This window comes from Coturnix japonica, chromosome 27 (genome assembly GCF_001577835.2).
Source record: "Coturnix japonica isolate 7356 chromosome 27, Coturnix japonica 2.1, whole genome shotgun sequence".
Taxonomy (NCBI): Eukaryota; Metazoa; Chordata; class Aves; order Galliformes; family Phasianidae; genus Coturnix; species Coturnix japonica.
Genome location: NC_029542.1, coordinates 902,613 through 922,124, shown reverse-complemented (window position 1 = coordinate 922,124; position 19,512 = coordinate 902,613). Strand labels below are relative to the sequence as shown.

The 19,512-nt window shown below is 52.2% G+C and overlaps 1 protein-coding gene across 3 annotated transcripts in view; it reads right to left on the bottom strand.

Moving 5' to 3' along the window:
* Positions 1-19,253, bottom strand: part of MYO1D (myosin ID) — a 67,172-nt gene extending 47,919 nt beyond the window's left edge. Inside the window, exons 1-7 of one of the 3 annotated variants that reach the window (XM_015885441.2) lie at positions 19,013-19,125; positions 7,105-7,259; positions 3,140-3,348; positions 2,399-2,492; positions 1,519-1,684; positions 1,253-1,306; positions 537-632 (exon numbers count right to left, since the gene is read on the bottom strand). In XM_015885441.2, the coding sequence (XP_015740927.1) occupies positions 537-632; positions 1,253-1,306; positions 1,519-1,684; positions 2,399-2,492; positions 3,140-3,299 (570 nt within the window). In that variant the 5' untranslated portion in view covers positions 3,300-3,348; positions 7,105-7,259; positions 19,013-19,125. Of the gene's footprint in view, positions 1-536; positions 633-1,252; positions 1,307-1,518; positions 1,685-2,398; positions 2,493-3,139; positions 3,349-7,104; positions 7,260-19,012 lie in introns of all 3 variants that reach the window. The other 2 variants (XM_015885442.2, XM_015885440.2) reach the window with 2 other exon arrangements.
* Between the last annotated feature and the right edge of the window lie 259 nt (positions 19,254-19,512).

The following is a 19,512-nucleotide window of genomic DNA, read 5'->3' as shown; positions in this document are numbered from 1 at the left end:
GGATGCCCCATCCCGGCAGGCATTCAAGGCTGGATGTGGCTCTGGGCAGCCTGGGGGGCTGAAACTAGATGAGCATTGTGGTCCTTTTCAATCCTGGCCATTCTGTGATTCATAGACTCTGCAGCCCACAGGAAACAGGGAAGTAATTCACTATTTTTCAGAAGCAAGAAATTGCTTTCAGATTGATCCTAACACCATGCTGTACATCTGCACATCCCAGTGGAATGTGCTGTGGAAGGGCAGAAAAACAAACACAGAAAACAAGCAGTGCAGTCACAGAACTGCTCAGCACAGACAGTGCATTTGTGGCCAACACCTTGCTGTGAGGAGTGTGCAGAAGTACACAGCGTTGGAGGGATTGGAAGGGAGACCACTGAGCCCAAGCTCATACACAGTCATCCCCAAGGTCCAGAGCTCTGCTACAAACAGAATAGTGTCACCTTCCCATAACGCTGCTCTCCACTTCTGCTAGCTCAGCAGTGATTCAAACACTGAAGAAGCATTCAGAACTTTAAGATGAGCTTCCTGCCACTCACCTTGAGCTGCGCTCCAGGAGAGATGTAGCTGTATGCAGACGCATCCTTCTGCAGATGTAGAGAGCGCAGCATCTGGTCAGACCCCCCCTGCAGGAGCTGTGTTGGAAGGAAACCAAATACAAAGCAAAAAGGTGAATCAAAATCAAGAAAATCCTCCATATATTTTTTTTTCCATAGTAAATCCATCTTTTTTTTGAGTTCTTTTTCTTATTTACCTGCTTGCCAAGCAAAACCATAAAGACATGCCACGTGAGAATAAAGGTCATAGTAATGGGTTGACCACTTCCCCCAAAGGATACATGGGGGAATTGCTGTACAACATGGCAGACATTAAAAAGAGCTCAAAGAAATAAAGAAAGTGAACTTGGGGTCATAAAATTACTTCCATATGAAATAAAGGCCTCAAGAGAACACTGAGGGGGTAGGAGGATTACAAACAACACAGTGAGCCAAAGTCCAGTGTTGTGCCACACCTGTCGGGTTACTCTCAAGTTGGCAGAGGATCAGTGTGGAACTGGAGATGGACTAAAATAAACCTTCCCATGCTCTTTCCCTCTTCACACCACTGCAGAACATCATACATACAGAACAGATCGCCCAAGTTGCAACAAGGGAACCCTCTGCAAAACACACAGGGTGTGAAAGCACTGCCTATGTGCCTGTCATGCCTGGGAAACTTGGAAAAAGGCCCTTGGTTCCACTAAATGGATACCAACCTGGTAAAAAGAGTGAAAGCTCCGCTCTCCTGGCTGCTGCACGATCACACGAGACTGCAGGGAGAGAGAACAGCAGCAGGTGGGTATTTCTGTACCTGGATGCTGAGCACTGCCCCACTGCAACCAAAGCTCAGCAGAGGCAGAACAGCTCCAAGCCAGCCTCCTACACAATGGCGATGCTGGACACTACCAGCAAGGCACAGCCACAAGCTGACCACAAGAGCGGTCCTTCTGAAGCACTCCCCGCTGCCAGCAACTGGGCTCACCTTTTCTAGTAAGTAATTGTTGATGTGGCCACCGATGGGGTCTCCTTTGAAGTCGAAGTTGATGTCCATGTACTTCCCAAAGCGGCTGGAATTGTCGTTACGGTTGGTTTTGGCATTGCCAAAGGCCTCCAACACACAGTTGGATTTCAGCAGGATGTTCTTCACTCTTTAGTACAGATAAAAGAGAACAGGATGAGTTCTGTACCCAAACCATGGCTTTTTTATTTACAAGAACCTGCAGTGAAGATGTGAGCAACAGCAGAGATGATGTGAGCAACAGCAGAGATGCTCTTTGGTGATGCATTCAGGCAGGCGTGTAAAACATCAGCAACACCACAAGGAACCAGCTGGGAGCTCCTGGTGCTGCACCTCAGAACTGAGCAAAAGGGAACCAACCTTCCCACTGCAAACAGCATCAATCAAAACAGCTCCTGCACACAGACAATCTTTGGAAGTAATTTCTTAACTTATTTTGCCAACAGTTGGGACAAAAAGTATCCAAGGTTGGTACTCAATCTGTTTCATCACAAAGCCATTTGCTTTACTCTAAGAGTGACAAACACACTGCAGTTCAGGAGCATGCAAACCCTGAAGGACACAGAAATGCCCCCTGTGCTTGATGTTCTGATCTCATTCACATATTTTGAACAAGTTGCCATTGGAAATGTGATTTCGAGATGCTGATTTCACTTTGAAAGTCTGAAGGCTTGAGTCCTTCCTTGCTTTTCTATGGGATGTTAGCAATCGATATTGCAAAACGGCCAGAAGAAAAGCTGTATCTGAAGAAAATGCTGCCAGATCAGCATGCAATTAGGGGAACATCAGTAAGACAGGAAGAGACCTGAGGACAAAGCCAGGCCCCTTTCTGCACAGCCCTTACCTTTCCACCTCCGCCCTCTGCCCCGGGTTGGTGATGGCTGCAATGTACTGCATGATGTACTTGCTGGCCTCTGTTTTCCCAGCCCCACTTTCACCTGAGAGCACAGAAAAGGGACAACAGATTGAAAATACCAAAGCATATCACTGAGCAACACCCCAAACCCACCATTACAATGGCTGGGGCTTTCTGGTTTTGTTCTTTCCAGCAAGCTCATTTGTGCCTGCTGCTGCTGTGTGGTTGTGATGTAAGGTTTCTCAGGTCGGCACACAGAGCATCAAAGGAATATTGTTAGAGGAGAAGGACTGGCAGCAGCAGAGCTGGGAAACACAGCACAAGGAGCCACTGTTCAGCACACATCTCAGCTTTTCAGAGCTGGGGACATCAAGGAAATGAAGTGCCAGGATCCAGATAGCGACCATTCATGGCACAGACCCCACTCCTGCTGTCAGCACCGTGATGCACAAACAGTCTGAACAGAGAACAAAGCACTGAGCAGCCATCAGAGGGGCAGAAATCAGCACTTCTCCAGGGTGATGCCTCTCACCACTCAACCTCCTGCACACACAGGTTAACCAATGACCGACATCCACTAATGAGGCTGAGCCAGTGGTTGGCAAACCTGCTCACAGCAGGAGGGTGGAACTGGATGGTCTTGAAGGTCCCCTCCAACATTCAGTGACCCTATAACACCAGCTCTTGGCTCAGGAAAGCATTCACCACAAGGAAGAGCCTCCAGCTCACCCGATATCACAATGCAGGTGTCCTTCGACCTCCTCTTCATTGCTTTGTACGCAGCATCAGCGATGGCAAAGAGGTGGGGCGGCCTCTCATAGAGCTCCCGGCCCTTGTACTGCTCGATCATGTCCCGCCCGTAGATGTTCAGGTTCTTGTAAGGGTTCATGGAAACCACCACTTCTCCAATGAAGGTGTAGATCCGTCCTTTTTCAAACCTGAGGCAAAAAAAGGGAGAAAGATCAGGAGAAATCTGGCATGTTTTCCACGTGGGCTGTGCATTAATTCATCAATGCATTAATTCATCAGTGCACGGAGCACAGCAGCGTGGCTATGGAAAAAGAAGTACAACCCAGCAGCTCTGCAATCTCACCCCATACAAAGGCAATCTGTGCTGCTGTTGCACTTACAGATGCACAGTGGATCAGATGACAGCCCCACAAACACACTGCACTTCGGGGACAGCAAAGCTCTGGCTCACCAGCACACACAGGCTGGCTTCAGCCATCACCAGGTGTCTCTGCTTCCTCCAGTTTGCCAACACAAAAAGGGTTCTGAGATGGAAGCTGTACCGCCAGCACTAAGGATGAGCGAGACGAGCGCTGCATTTAAGCCTTACGACATTAGATGGCACCACAAGACCTTCATGATGCAGCACCAACCCCAGTACTGCTCTGCTGAGTTTATCACCACCCCCACGTGGTGACAGCCGGGACTTTCTCTGCCGTCCACTCGAGGGTTCCCTGCAGCGTCTTGGGACGGTTTGGGTGTGATAACCCCGAGAAATGCAACCCAGGAACCAGAGCTCTGCTTTCTGAAAGCCTCCAGCTCCAAAGTACTCACATGGGAAGCCACAAGAACTGCAACAGCTCTGCAGGTTCCTGCAGTCCTCAGCTGCACTTCCCAAAACTCGAAAAGCAAAGATACTTTGTGTTTATGGAACAAGCTGCTTGGAAGCTACCAAAAACGTATTAGAAAATAGAAAGCAATGTGACAGGGGCTTATGGCACAGCCCCGCAGCCTGAGGATGCACGGCAGAGGGAGGAGGAGGAGGAAGAGGAAGATGATGGAATGAAACTGGTGGGCAAATGGAGGGCAGCTGCTGCAGCTGTGCGAGGCCTCTGGCACGGCCCTGCACCACGATGACTGCGATGGACAGAGATGGTTCCCAGCTGGATGAAGGGCTGGCTGGCTGGCTGCAGCCACAGCGCTGTGCTTGGAGACCAGTGTCCATACTGGGACCGGTGCTCCTCAATAACTTTATCAGGGTCTATACTGGGACCGGTGCTCTTCAATACCTTTATCAGGGTCCATATTGAGCCTGGTGCTTCTCAATACCATTATCAGTGCCACAGGAGATGGGATCAGCACACCTCAGCAGCTGCAAGGACACTGAGCTGAGTGGTGCAGCTGGTATGAGAGGAGGAAGGGATGATGCCATCCAGAGGGACCTGGACAGGCTCCAGAAGCAGACACACGAGAGCTCAGTGAGATTCAACCCAGCCAAGTGCAGGGTGTTGTGCTGGGGCCAACCAGACCCTGCCCATGGCACCGGGGTTGGAAGCAGGCGACCTTTAAGGTCCCCTCCAAGTGAAGGCACTCCATGATTCCCTGAGGACAGGTTCCCTGTGGGTTGGCAGATGTACATCTCAGCGTGGCTCTGTGGATACGGAGCTGCCACCCACTGACACCCCTGCTCACCTCCTGCTCCCTCCTCTCCATTTCCCAGCACTGAGGGGTCCCAGTGCTGCTCTCCGACGCTCCCAAGCCGCCCCTCACTGCTGATAAAGCCGCTTTTCATCCGCCAGCTGTGGCAGCCAAGAACAGCAGCGGCTGTTTTCCTACCGCATTGCTCTGCTCTGAGTCCTGCTTTGCTTTGCCCGAGGAGGAACTTGTGAAAACTTAAGCAAACAGCGCCTGCCTGCAGCCTGAGGTGCGAGCAGCATTCGTGTTTTGGTTCTGCTGCAAGGAGGGGTCACGGAGCAGAGCAGAAGAGCTCATCCAGTGCCCCAACACCCACTCAGCAGCAGGATTTTGTTATTGGAAGCCACGCACAGAGCAGGTGTTAAGAGAAAGAGCTGCCCTGCTCCCTGCAGCTGATGCTTCCAGGGCCAGACCCCATTTGTACACATCAGCAAACCCCATCCTGCTGCACGGCGAGGCTGAGGAGAAGCGAGAAGTGAATCTTCCACTCATTAATCTGGCATCTCAGAACCAGCCCAGCAGCCAAAGGGAAAGGTTTCAGCTGTATACGTGTGTAGGTCCCACCTTGACATCTAACTACCGCTGGAAAACACCACACCAATCAGAGCTGAAGCAGAAATCTTGGCCACCAGAGAACACTCACATTTAGGGCTTCTCCCACCTGACAAACACTGCAGTCAAAAATAAAACTGTCTGACCGAGGAAATGATGCAACTTGAAATGCACTCAGTACAAATAAAGAAAAGAGTTAGCTGGCAAGGCTGGGAACCCATACTGCAAAACAACATCTGCAGAACGCAGACGGTTCAGCAAAGGCATCCTACCATGCGACCAGACACCGCCATCCACACTACACGGGGAATTCTTCATTAATCATTCACTTGGTAACTCCTCTGCTCTGCAGGTATTTATAAACAGTGATGAGATCCCATCTCAGCCCTCTCTTCACTGAGCTTAACAGCCCCAGATCCCTCAGCCGTTCCCTATTCCCCTGCCATCTTCACAGCCCTGTGCTGCCCAGCACCAAACACAGCATCCCAGACATGGCCCCCCCAGGGCAGAGCAGTGGGGAGATCACCTCCCTCTCCCTTCAGCCCACCCTCTACACATTGTACTCCAGGGTCCCCTCGGCCATCCTGCCCACCAGGACATGGTGCTGGTTCATGGCCAACCGTTGGTCACCCATTTGCTACCAAAACTTCCAGGTCCTTCTCCTGCTACAAACCCCCCGTGATTTGGGTTACCCCCAGTGACAGCTCTGCTATTTCCTACCACCCAACACACACAGCGTTCTATTTCTGCAGGTTTTGACTCCCTTCTCACAGCACACGCGCAGGAAGATGTCAATTAAAACCCATTTCTCTAAGAGATGTATGTGCACAGTCGAGGATGGGCTGCTGAGGGCCCTGAAGCCCTGGTGGTGGAATTGCATTTACCTGGGTTTAAAGGCAAGTCAGACAAGTGTGCCCCTCAGACGTGACACCAGGTCTCTCTACTGAGCATTCACTGCTGCTTCAAGTAACCCCAACCAGATATCAGACAGGGAAGAACGCCCTCAGCTCCTCCAGAAAACTGTTCACAAAGTGCATGACGAGGAGGGTGCAGACAAACAGGGCTTGTGTTGGCAGAAGCAGAGCTGAAATATTTTTACTGCAGCTGAAAAACAGACCAAGGAACTGCCCAGCGTCACCTCCTCGCTCTTAGAAAACAAACCTGCTCTGTTGCGATGCTTGCTGGGCATGCCTGCAATGTTTTCACCCTGAAAAGCTGCTATTTAAGCTTATTTAATGGGCAGGTGAATTTTTTTCTTGCAGCTGTCCTGCACGGACTCGGTTTTTACACGCTGCCAGCTTCACAAAATAGGAAATGCCATTCAGTGTGCATTCTGCACCACTCCTTTCCTGTCGGGAGGGAGCAGGGAGGGCAGGCTGAGGAATACTCCATTCATCTGCAGTCTTCGCTTCAAGAATCTTTCGTCACGACATCGCCACTGTTTGAAGGAAAACAGTGCACCAGGAGCAGCAGTGCCACGTCGTCCCCAGCAAAGCCACGCTCAGGAAGACGGCTGTAAGCTGAGCAGACTCAGCGCCAGCACAGCTGACCCTCAGGTCACAGCTCTGCAAGTCACAAGGTTGGGTCAGGGGAAGGGGAAATGGAAGGTGGGCGCTGACCTGGCTGCAATGAATGCTGAATGAGGGCTGGGGCCACGGAACGTGGCTGAAATGGAATACTGAGATCCCTCTCCTTAAGTATGAAGTTAAAATACTGACCTTGCACTGAGAAACTGCCAAACCACTAAACACAGGAGTCACTGAGCCCTCGCTGCTGCGTGCGTCAGCGGGTGGGATGAGCTGTCCCTCCGGCAGCAGGGAAGCGCTGCTCTCTCCTCTTACAGCTAGAAGCAGAGCAGAAGGCACAAGCAGACCTGAAGCAGATAACACGAGAAAGGGTTTTTTTTGACAAGCTCTCGGGCAGAACACAGCGCCTGGGGTTCCATCTCCCATCCACACCTGGGGAAGCTGCTGCTGAGCGCAGGCAGAGGAGATGCCTGCTCCTGGTTTCTCTGCAGAGAGCACCGAATCACACTGCTTTCCACGTGGAAAGTTTGATTGCAACCCTGTGAAACCCCAGTGCAATAATTGGATGGGCCTGCTCAGAGCCCTGTACGACCCCAAGGTCAAATTATCCCGGGATCCTGTATCTAACCAGGAACGAGACACGAGGACAGCATCTGTATGGTCCATAATGTTTGACAGCAGGTTAGACAACAGCTCAGCACTTCTGAAAGGTCATTAAGGGGAGGGGGACAAGGTGAAAAAGTGAAGGCAACAAAAGTTGGTTCTTCCATCTGCTCCCATCACACGTGATGTCAACCACAGGCATGCAGCCTCCTCCAACAGAACCAACTTAATTGCATGAGAGCCATAGAAGTGCTGTGGAGCGGGGAAGGGGAATGCAGCCCTTCTACCTGCTTTGGTAGGTGAGCACCATCTTGCCAGGTAGCAGCGAACATCCAAGTTTTTGTGCAGCAAAAAAGAGTGGAAATGGACTCAGCCTGGCAACCAAAGGCTTGAAACTGAAAGTGCTTTGTCAGGGGAGCAGGATCTTGGCTGAAGGTCTCAGTGGAGGCAGCGAGGAGCAGCGAGGGGCATCGTGCAAATGATATGCACCAAATTCTGCTCTGCTTCAGCAGCGTGCGAGCTCTGCAGTGAAGGTTTGTGGGAGCAGCATCCATGCAAAGGCACTTCTGACAACCACCAAGGGTGCAAATGGAACTACAGAGTCCTGCAGCACAGCACAAAATGGCAGCAAAGCAGAGGCTGTGGGGGATACCTCTGCTCCCACGTGTTCCACAAGCCGAGGTGCCAAGGTACAATCAGGGCATTTCACAAGGACCCTGCAGCCAGCCACGAGCTGCTGCTGCTCAGATGCTCCATTGTTCTGTTGCAAAGAGATATTCTGCATCTGTTAGAGATGGGATGCTGCTGGATGCTCCTGAATGCGGCATTGTGCGGGCACAGCGTTCAGAACCCCCCTGAGTCATCTGCACAATGCTGAGAGCACTGCGGGGACCTGGGACAGCATGGGGCTCAGTGCCACCAACCCCACATGGAGGGGAAGGGGAGGCACAGATACATGGTGTGTTTCAAACATCCCTGTGGATATGGCAGCCCTGGGTACAAGCCCGATAAGCAAATGGATTTCCCCTCCAGTTAAGTATTTCACTTTACATTCTTTGAAGGAAAACAAACCATCCGAGAAGTAGGAGGGCTGTTATTTGCGCATCCATCACTCAAAGCAGAAGCAGTGAGTGCTGAATGCCAGCTGTACTGAGTTGTTACACAGCCATATTCCAAAGGAAACATCAGCAAAGCGGAAAAGGACTCCAACGGTTGATTATTAAAACAGATTTACACACCGCCTCTTTCTCTTGTTTGTTTGTTTTCAATCACCACCAAAGAGCTGGCATTCACTGCTCTCAGACTGCTCCCCTTTTCCTGCTCAGACAGCCCCGCAGCAGTGCTGGCAGGCAACTGGAATGTTATTATGAAAAAGAGAATAGCTCCGTGGCTGTAGCACACGCACCGCAGCTTCCATCAGCAGCTTCAAGCTGCAATTGCTGAATGTAACAGCACGGGCTTCCAGGCTCAGTTTGCTATCAGTCTTAACCAATCTTTTTTTAGAAATGGGTGTAATTAACTGCTCGGAGCTACGATCCATCCTCCTCCAAAGGCAGCAATGCTTTTCTTTCCCTCTTGTGAGCAATCAGCTGCTCAGCCCTTCCAGAACAGTGAGAAAACACAAAGGCAAGCCCTTCACATCAAGGGGCTTTTAATCCTTCGGCAACCACACACTGTCAAACTCTTTAAACCTTCTAAATGCATATATATGGAAACACCTACTGGATGGACAAAACCTTCCCAATGTTATCTCTTTATTCACTTCAATAAGAAAACACATCCACAGCATTCGGATGCAATGAAATGGGTTCAGATGGACCTGCAGATAAAGGGGGGTTCGAGCACTTTGTTCGCAGCACTTTCATGCAGTGCAATGGAATTACTACAAAGTCTGTCCGTGTCCAAACTAGAGCAGAATAGGTTTATGAAATGACTCTTATTTTCCTCCTGAACGCATTCAAGAGAGACTCACAGGAAAAGAAATAAAGCTTAGTTATTTCCTGTTCGCATCTTTGTCCTTTGAGAAAGGGAACAAAGGAATTTGACACTTGGATCTATAGCACTTTCTGGCCTTGCAGCTGGCATTGCCAGCTCTGGAAAGAGCCCCACATATAGAGGGATATCAGGCACTGAGATAAGGTGCTTCTAAAGTGCACAGGTTGTTAATGCTGATAAGCAACCAGCAAGAAACAAGGTTGGTGGTTATTACCATATCTTCACTTCTCTCAAAGTCCCATGTTATGGCAGATAAAGAACAGGTAATTACACATCGCGCTGCTCTCTCGTGCCAAGAAGTTTAATCTTTGGAACCTGCTTGCTGGTGTAGCACTATTTCTGCCTGGTCTAAAGGAGTTCAGCTCAGCCCTCAAAATGCAATGGATTGAGCAAAGAGAACCCTGCAGATAGAGGAGAAATCCCTGGGTGGGATGGAGGAAAGAGAGGAAAGGAGAGCACAGAGCATGTCCCATCACCTCTGCCTGGGGGAACTCTTAGATAAGCAGCTTCACCCCTTTTTAGTCCTTCTGTCCTACTCAGATCTCCTTGCCTTTATCTCCTGTGTCTTGACTGCATCTCCTTGTCTGCACCCTTGAGCCTCCTGCACATCTTCCTGCACTCCTCCTGCTGCACAGGCTCACCAGCAGGGCTCTGCTCTGCCACAGATACCTGCAAGGCAATCTAACACAGTCACCATCCACCACAGCCTCATGGTGCACTGACAGCTGCTCACACACACACAGACTGACACACAGCGCGTTCAAAAGCTGCACAGAAGTGTGCAACTCATCAGTTAAACACCAGCTGCTGCTGCGCCTCTCAGTTTCCCCATTGCACTGACTGCTCTGTAAACATGTAATTACAACATACAGGCTAAGAAGGGAACGTGTGACGAGTTCACACCTACTCATCAGCTGTAAGCAGGGAGTAACACAACAGAAGTATCGGGAGGTACTTTGTGAATGTGCTGAGTCCTACCAGCATGTGTTGGCCAAGCAGTGGAACCCATCCCCAAATCACCACCACGCTGTCCAAGCAGTGCTTACCATTCCCAAATCAACACCACGTTGGTCAAGAAGTCTAACCCAACCCCAAAATTGGCTGACATTTGCTTAATGCTGCCACAGTGATGTAGAGCGTTACCTCCCCAGATTGCTGGAGATAACACACAGAGCATGCTGCTATTTGACAAATCCCTGCAACCCTTCAAACAACCCAAAGAAATAATCCAAAAACTCCCAGGAGACCAATTCCTCCCGTTGAGACTGAAAGGACTGAGCAGATTGAAGAATGCTTGTTATTAAATCACCATCCACCCAGCAACCCGCATCAGCAGAGCTCAGCCCTGCACAAGCTGCTGCTCACTCACAACAGCAGCTTTATCGCAGCCTCATGAAGCCTGGGCTCCTTCACAGCTGCTCACCTCTCCCCATCATCACCAACTGCAGCACACAGCACCTTCACACCCCAGCTGCCAGCAGCACAGCAGCCATCCAGCTGGGCACTGCTTGCCAAGGCACTGTCTGCTTTAGCCACCAATAAACCCCCATGGAGCACACAGGGAGCTCTGCCAGAGGGAGACAGAGCTGGGCCCAAAAGAGCAGAGCAAGCAGCTGTGTGTGTACATGGCATTAATGGGTAACCAGCCCGGCCTGCACACACAGGAAGGGCCATTCGGGAGCAAATCGAGCTGCAATGTGAGCAATGGCAGTTCATTAGCGGCGGCCGTGGAAGCAGCAGGATTTCTGGCAGCCCCGCTTGCTGTGGGATCAAGGTATTATTGCAGCCATTGACAGACTGCACAGCAAGGCACCCAAACAAAAGGCTGTTTCAAAGACAAAAGTCTGACAGAACAACACACTGCCAGGAGGGGCTGCAGCCACAGGCACTGCTCCTCCACAGCCCCATCCAACACACAGCTATATCCCTCTCCCACCAATATCAGTCGCTGTCAGGAGTCCCTAAACATGGAAGTGCAGCTAACACAGGGCTGAAAGGGCAACACAAGGAAAACCCATAAGGAATAACCCACCAGCTCCAAGCATGTTGTCCCAGGTTGCCTTGACTTCCTTGGGGAGGAAGGAAAATAAGAGGGGAAGAAAGAAGGGCGAGGAGGGGGAAGGCTGTGCTGATGAGGTGCTCCCTGTGGATGTTGAGCTGCTCCCTGTGGATGTTGAGGTGCTCCCTGTGGATGTTGAGCTGCTCCCTGCGGCTGTTGAGCTGCTCCCTGCGGCTCTGCTGGACAGTTGGTGCCCTTGGGGAGAACTGCCCAGGCTGTGAAGCAGAGAAGCCCTCTCCCTGTGACCAATGGTTCCCTCCAGCCTCCTCCAGGAGACACCTGCAGGGCTACTTTAAAGCAAATGTGGGATAACGGGCTCAATATCACACCCCATCTCTAAACGCACCATCTAATTCAGTCTTCACGGGAGCCCAGAAGAAAGAAGGTCAGAGGGAGGCATGCAGGTGCTGCCTGCCCGCTATGAAGGTGATGCATTGCTGCCATTCATAGCCCTGCCTGGGGCAAACCAAGGATGCTCAGCACAGACTGAACTGATGGTGCAGCAGTGGACAGCCAGGGGCAGATCACAGACAGCGCAGCACTCAGCACGGCCGCTGCTGATTTACGGCATGGCTCTGACCATAACTATTGTTTGCCTTCCAACACGTCCTCCCAGAGCGCAGCCATCTTCACTCCAATTAAGAGAGGTTTTCAGCTTTCATCGCTATGGAGAAAAGTCTGCAAGAGACCACAGCACACCCCGAAGGCAAAGCAGGAGGGAGGAGAAGATGTGGAGGGCTGAATGCAGCAGCGCTCCGCAGCTCCATAAAACCAATGGCAAACCAAAAGCACCCAAGCTCCCAGCAGCGTCCCACCAGCAGGCACTGGTGTGTCACCTTCCTAACAGCCACCACGTGGGGTCTGGCCTCAGAGCTGCCAGCTTCCATATCAAATGCCTCGCTAAATAAACAGGCTGCTTGCTTATCTTGAGTGCTTTGGGCTAAGCCAAGCCAATAGAGCCATGTACAGAAGGAGGGGTTGGGTTAGAAGGGTCCGGTAAGGTTGAGTTGGGTTGGGGTTGTTGGTGTTGGTTCTTTTATTTTGCCAACAAGTTTTCCCACATTGACTGTGGGACTTAACAACGAGCCAAGACTTCGGTGATGGAGATGTACAATGCCTTGGTGCTGCACAGAGGATGTGCAAAAGGATGTGCAAACAGGGAATTGCTAATGGAGGTTTCTGACATGTTAACAGGCACACTGGGATGGAAGGGACTCCAAAGGTCTGCTCCCATCCCAGCACCTCCTGGCCATAAGAACCTGCTAATTTGTTCCATCCTGCAATTTACATTGGTTTCATGGTAGACGTTAATGTAACCCTAGCAAATTTTTTCCTCTCATTTAGCCAAAGCCCTAAAAAAACGCCCTCAAAGTTCACCAAATTTGCAGTACTTAACTGACGTTAATTATTTCCAGATAGAAAACCAAAGGGGCTGTGATGTCAACTGAGATGATCCCAACGACCCACACGGCCACGGCCCAATTCAGCAGCTCCCATAACTCAGCAGCAATGACCACATGATGGAGGAGGGCATCGAGATCCACATTTTGGATTGCTGGGCCTCCCCAACAACATCTCATGTTAGGAGCAGTCTGTGCTGGCCACCACGGCTCCCAATGACACGTGGTGGTGACACACACCATGTTGGGCAGACACCATCCACCACCAAAGCCTCCTTGGCTCCCACACTCCCATCTCCATGCACAGGCCCCACACGGCTCCATTCCCAGCCCTGAGCCCCCACGTTGGGTTCTCCCCTTGAGAAAGAAGCAGCTGAGAAGTCCCAGGTAAAAACACATCTCAGTTTGGACACTGAGCAGCCTCTCCTGCTGCCACAAGCCTCCAACAACATAAGCCTTTAATGGGAAACACGTTTGCTATCAAGTGATTGCAAAAAGTCCAGCAAAGCGTGTGCAACGAGCTCACAACCATCCGACACGCCGCTATCACGCCTGGCTGGTGCAGCCCCACAGCTGCTTGCACACATCGACTTTCCATCCGCATTTCCTTGCGGGGGCTTCAGCTCAGTGTAACCAATGGAGCTGACAGAGATGGGGGATGTCTCAGGGAGGAATGTCTGCATCCCCAGCAGCCAGCACTGCCCAGAGGGCGAGCGGGGAGAACCAAAGATGAGAATCCTGCTGTTGGTTTTGCTGCAGACATCAATGCTGCGCTTACTGGGAACAAGGGGACACAAAGATTCTCCCTTCCGTGCACTGATGCCAACATCACACCAACCTTCGTGTGCCTGCAACCCAGCACTGCTGCACAAAGCACACAGCGCAGAGACACGGCTCAGCAAAGGAAGCTCCTCAGTGCCCACAGAGTCACACATCTGCCCCTCGGTCCTATTTTAGAAAGCCTCCCTGGTAATTTGCCTGTGCTTTTGAAAAGCAAGTAATCTGTTTTGAATTATAAGAGGTTACAGGGACATTTTTGTGGTAAATTTGGACTTTCATTTGCAAAAAAATAAAAAAAAAAAAAAAAAGAAGAAGAAAAGAAAAACAGCCCGTCGGAGCTGCAGAAATCCTTTCGGAAATAACATTTTTTTGTCATTGCTAAGCACTTTTCAACAAAGCCTCACAGCTACTGTTCCAAGGAGCTGTTTACATCCCGAGCAAAGAACACTGAGGTACTTCTGTCCCTGTGAGCAAAGGGAGGAGCAGCACAGCTCCTGTCTGTGCACGGGGACGCAAGGAAAGGTGTGTGCTTTGCAGCACGCAGGCAACGTGTTTTCTGAGCAATTCTGAGCCTCTCAGCAGCAGCCCCAGCTCAGACAGTGCAGGGAAGGCTGCAGCCTTCAGAGCACCCAGCTCCTGTGGGCACCGATCCCATCCGGAACCAGGAAACTACTGGGGCAGAGCAACTCCATCAGCAGTGGTTACGGAGAGAGGGACAACAATTCTGCAGCCATCAGCTGGGGGAGGAGGCAGCGTCTGCTGACATTTATACGGGCATGGAACCATTGGGGCTGGAAGGCCATCCAGTCAGAAAGGGCAGCTCCAACCCCACGCGCTCCCTTTCGAAACCCCCCTCTGAGATGCAATCACGGCCCCAGCACTGAGGAATGAGCAGTGATGCAACAGCCGACAAGCAGGATCTGCAGCAGGAAGGGAATTCAGTGCATAGCATAGAAGGGGAAATGCTCAGGTAGCATAAGGTGCGCTCAGCCCCAGGGGGTGCATGGGGTCATGGATTTATGGTCAGAAATCAACACTAAAGGCTCCTCAGGGGCACCACGTTGGGACAGCAGCTCAGCTGGGCCAGAAGAACCCAGCAGACCTCCATGCTGACTCTCAGCAGGTGCCATTCAGAAGGCGGTGATCAATGCTGATCAATGCCACCTCCAGGCACAGCACGGGCAGTGCTCTGCTTGCTGGTATGGCAGGCGCTGCCCGTTGGTGCTCACTGAGCTGCACGGCCCGTCCTGGTGACAAAGATGAGCTGAAACCTGGCCAAGCCCACACGGCCGGTTTGGATGGACGATGGGGAATCTTCATTCCAATCATTCCAAATTCTGACACAACTCCCTGAGAGCCGAGTCCTCCATCCCACACCACGCCAGCAATTCAGGTATCCGGATCTCATGGAGGAAGAAATTCAAACGGCTTAAAGGCACAAAGAGTTGTTCATTAAGCACAAAGGTTTCATTACCAAGAGCACGGTGAAACCAGGCCTGCACACGACATTCCCACTACAAGACACTTCCTGCAGTGCTGGTGCAAAGCCAGCCCTCCCCACCACAGCTCTAACTACAGATAAGAAACCCACAGCACAGAGCCAGCACCGCACAGAAAGCGCCTTTCGCTTTAAAGTAGGATCCAGACCACAGAAGAGCAGACAGTAAAACCCCACTGCCCTTCCATAGACCCTCACACAATGGGATGTCCTACTGGGTGCATCTGGTGGGTGATATGGGAAGGGATTCCCTTCTTTAGGGGTCTTCCCATCAACCACACGTCCTGAATGGAGCTGAGCCACCAAACCCAGCACAGCCAGTGCTCCCACCTGCCCACCAAACACAAAGCCCGGCCATCAGCCACTCAAATGCAAACTGCTCAGCTGCTTATCCTAAGTTCTTTGCATTATTTTGATGACTAATAATCACAGCCATGCACTCAGAACAAAGGAATTCAAGGGCCGGATGGCTTCTATTTACAATTAATTGTGTAACACCCAAGGGCTGCACGAGAGTCCCAAATGTGGAGAGCTTTAGGACTGTGTGTAAGCACTAAAAACGGGAAGCCTTCAGAGAACCTCTGGGTGGATGTGTACAAAACAGAGCAGCAGGCACAGCAGCTGGGAACGGGGCAGCAATGCCTCGCTGTGCTCCCAGCCACACGCAGCCCGTAGCACTGTTGGCCCATCCCTCTCACAGACATCCCTGGGGAATCATCTCTGCATGCACCGGCTCTGCTGTGACTGCTGTTCCTCCCACATCTGGGCTCGCTTGGGAACGACATCCAGCACAGCCCGGCCTGGGGTCAGCTGGTGACCCCACACCAAAATAGCTCCAGCACAGCAAGGCATTCCTGGGCACTGCGCTCAGCCAACCCAGCACCACCCATAGAGCCAAGGGGAGGCAACAATTCCCCATCCTACCCTGACAGCACCCCCACCCTGCTCACAAAGTGGGCTGTAATTCAGCTCCAAAGTGATTTAACACATATCATCAGCTGCTAATCACCACCTCCAAGGCTGTAAGGCCATAAGAACTTGGCAGTGCTGGGAACGCTCATAAAGCAGAGCACGGGTCAGTGGATCAAGGGCAGGATTTGCTTCTGTGCCCCAGGGACACCGAGCCAGGATCCCCATGTAAAGCAGCACCAACAGGAGTGAAATGCTGCACGTCACACGTAAGGATCCCAAATAGGAAGTTTCTTCTTAGGCTCTTTCTTACAGAACTACAGCAGTCTGCACCGCTGGGCACGTTCCTTTGGTTCCCAAATGAAATCCTGCTGCCACGCCGAGTCTTCATTTATCTGATGACGATCCTCCTGCTTCATCCAGGTTCCTATTACACATTAACCAAAGGATATAAACCCCAAGAACAATCTGCTGCCTACAAGTTTCCTGCTAAGGACGGCAACCTGCGTCACGGTTATCATCGCCACAGAAAAGGGCAGTTTCTGCTTAAACATCTCATTTTTAAAACCAAAAATCATCAGTAAAGAGCAGCAAATGACTAAAAGGCTTGGAAGTATAAATACAACAAGGAGAGACGTTCCACGTTCCGGTTCAGGGCTTGCAAGGAATATCATGGGATGGCTCTGGTTGGAAGGAACCTTAAGGATGATGGCATGGGTGGGTTGGAACGGACCTTAAAGATGGTAGAATGGTTGGGTTGTGTTGAGTAGGGTTGGGTTGGAAAGGACCTTAATGATCACAGAACCGCAGAATCACAGCACGGTTGGGTTGGAGGGGACCTCACAACCCCCAGTCCCACCCCACACCATGGGCTGGCTGCCCCCCACTCATGCTGCCCTGGGTCCCACACATGGCTGTGGGCATCCACAGGGATGGGGCACCACAACATCTCTGTAGCAGAGCCTCACCACCTTCTGAGTAAAGAACTTCCTCCTAAAACCCAACCTGAATTTCCCCTTTTAGCCTACAGCTCCAGTCCCATCAGTTCCACCAGTCCCATCACTATCAGACCATGTAAAAAGTCCCGCAGAGCCCACTCAGAACCCAGAGCCCACTCAGAGTCATTACAGTCCCACTGATGCCACTCAGATCCCCAAGACCCCTCTCAGAGCCCTTAGAGCCCCACACACTCCACTCCAACTCCCTATAGTCCCAGATTCCATTCAGAGCCCCTCAGACCCCACTCAGAACCCCATAGACTTCACTTAAATCCCACTTAGATCCCTCTCAGGGCCATTTCGGACCCATTGACCCTACTTAGAACCCCCAGACTCCACTCAAAGCCCCTAAGAGTCCCACAGACCCCACTCAGAACCCCCAGACTCCACTCAAAGCCCTTAAGAGCCCCACTGACCCCACTCACACTCCACTCTGCTCCCCTGGAGTTCCAGACTCCACCCAGATCCCATCAGAACCCCCAGACCCCACTCAGATCCATTATAGCCCCCCACACTCCACTCTGACCCTACTCAGAGCCCCCAGACTCCACTCAGAGCCCACTCAGAACACAGATGACACTCAGAGCCTCTCATATGCCACTCAGACCCTTTAGAGTCCCACAGACTCCACTCAGAGCCCACTCAGACCCCACTCCGAGCCCCTGGAGTTCTAGACTCCACCCAGGTCCCATTCAGATCCTCCAGACTCCACTTAGATCCATTACAGCCCCCCACACTCCATTCTGACCCTCTCAGACCCCACTCAGAGCCATTATAGACCCCACTCAGAGCCCCCAGACCCCACTCAGAGCCCACTCAGAACACGGATGACACTCAAAGCCTCTCAGAGCCCACTCAGACCCTTCAGAGTCCCACAGACTCCACTCAGAGCCCCTCAGCACCCCAAGAGAGCCCCAAAGAGCCCACTCAGACCCCACTCCGAGCCCCTGGAGTTCTAGACTCCACCCAGGACCCACTCAGAACCCCCAGACTCCACTTAGATCCATTACAGCCCCCCACACTCCACTCTGACCCCATTCAGAGCCCCTCAAACCCCAGTCAGAGCCAGTATAGACCCCACTCAGAGCCCCCAGACTACACTCAGAGCCCACTCAGAACACAGATGACACTCAGAGCTTCTCATATCCTACTCAGACCCTTCAGAGTCCCACAGACTCCACTCAGAGCCCCTCAGCATCCCAACAGAGCCCCATAGACCCCACTCAGAGCCCCTGGAGTTCTAGACTCCACCCAGGTCCCATTCAGAACCCCCAGACTCCACTTAGATCCATTACAGCCCCCCACACTCCACTCTGACCCCATTCAGAGCCCCTCAAACCCCAGTCAGAGCCAGTATAGACCCCACTCAGAGCCCCCAGACTACACTCAGAGCCCACTCAGAACACGGACGACACTCAAAGCCCCTCACATTCCACTCAGACCCTTCAGAGTCCCACAGACTCCACTCAGAGCCCCTCAGCATCCCAACAGAGCCTCACAGAGCCCACTCTGACCCCATTCAGAGCCCCTCAGACCCCACTCAGAGCCCACTTAGAACACAGACTCCACTCAAAGCCTCTCAGACCCCACTCAGACCCTTCAGAGTCCCACAGACTCCACTCAGACCCCACTCAGACCCCAATAGAGCCCCGTAGACCCCACTCAGACCCCATTCAGACCCCAATCGGACCACTCTACCTCCACTCAAAGCCTGTCAAAGAGTCCCACAGACTCCACCCAGAGCCCCTCAGACCCCACAGACCCCACTCAGAGCCCCACAGCCCCCATTTACCCCCCATTCACCCCAATTACGGTCCCTCAGACCCCGCTTACAGCCCCCCCCCCCATCGCCGCTCACCGCAGCCGGAGGTTCCCCATGAACTCGGACATGGTGACGGAGTCCAGCAGCACGAAGTCGGCCTTCCCGAACTCCAGGCTCTCCTGCTCCGCCATGGTGCCGGTATATGTGTGTATATACGTGTGTGTATATGTGTGTATATGTGTGTATGTGTATGTGTGTGAGCGGACTCCAGGCTCCGAGCCGCCGCCGCACCCCGAAGGGCGGGGGGGGGAGGAGGGGGCGCGGCCCCGCCTCACCTCAGGTGGGCCCCCCCCCCCAACCAGCGAGTGGTAGATGTGAGGAGAGAGCGGCCCCTGGCGGCCATAGAGGAGTGGTGGCTGTGAGGCGAGAGCGGCCCCTACCGGCAGCGGGCGAGTATTGCTCCCCCTGCCGGCAGATCGTGGGACTGCAGCTGCAGAGAACAGCCCCAAATTCTGCCCATTTCAGGGCATTTTGTTGTATTGTTGTCCAATCTTTTTCACCCTTCCGGGTGCGTTTCTACCCTGTGTTGCTACAGG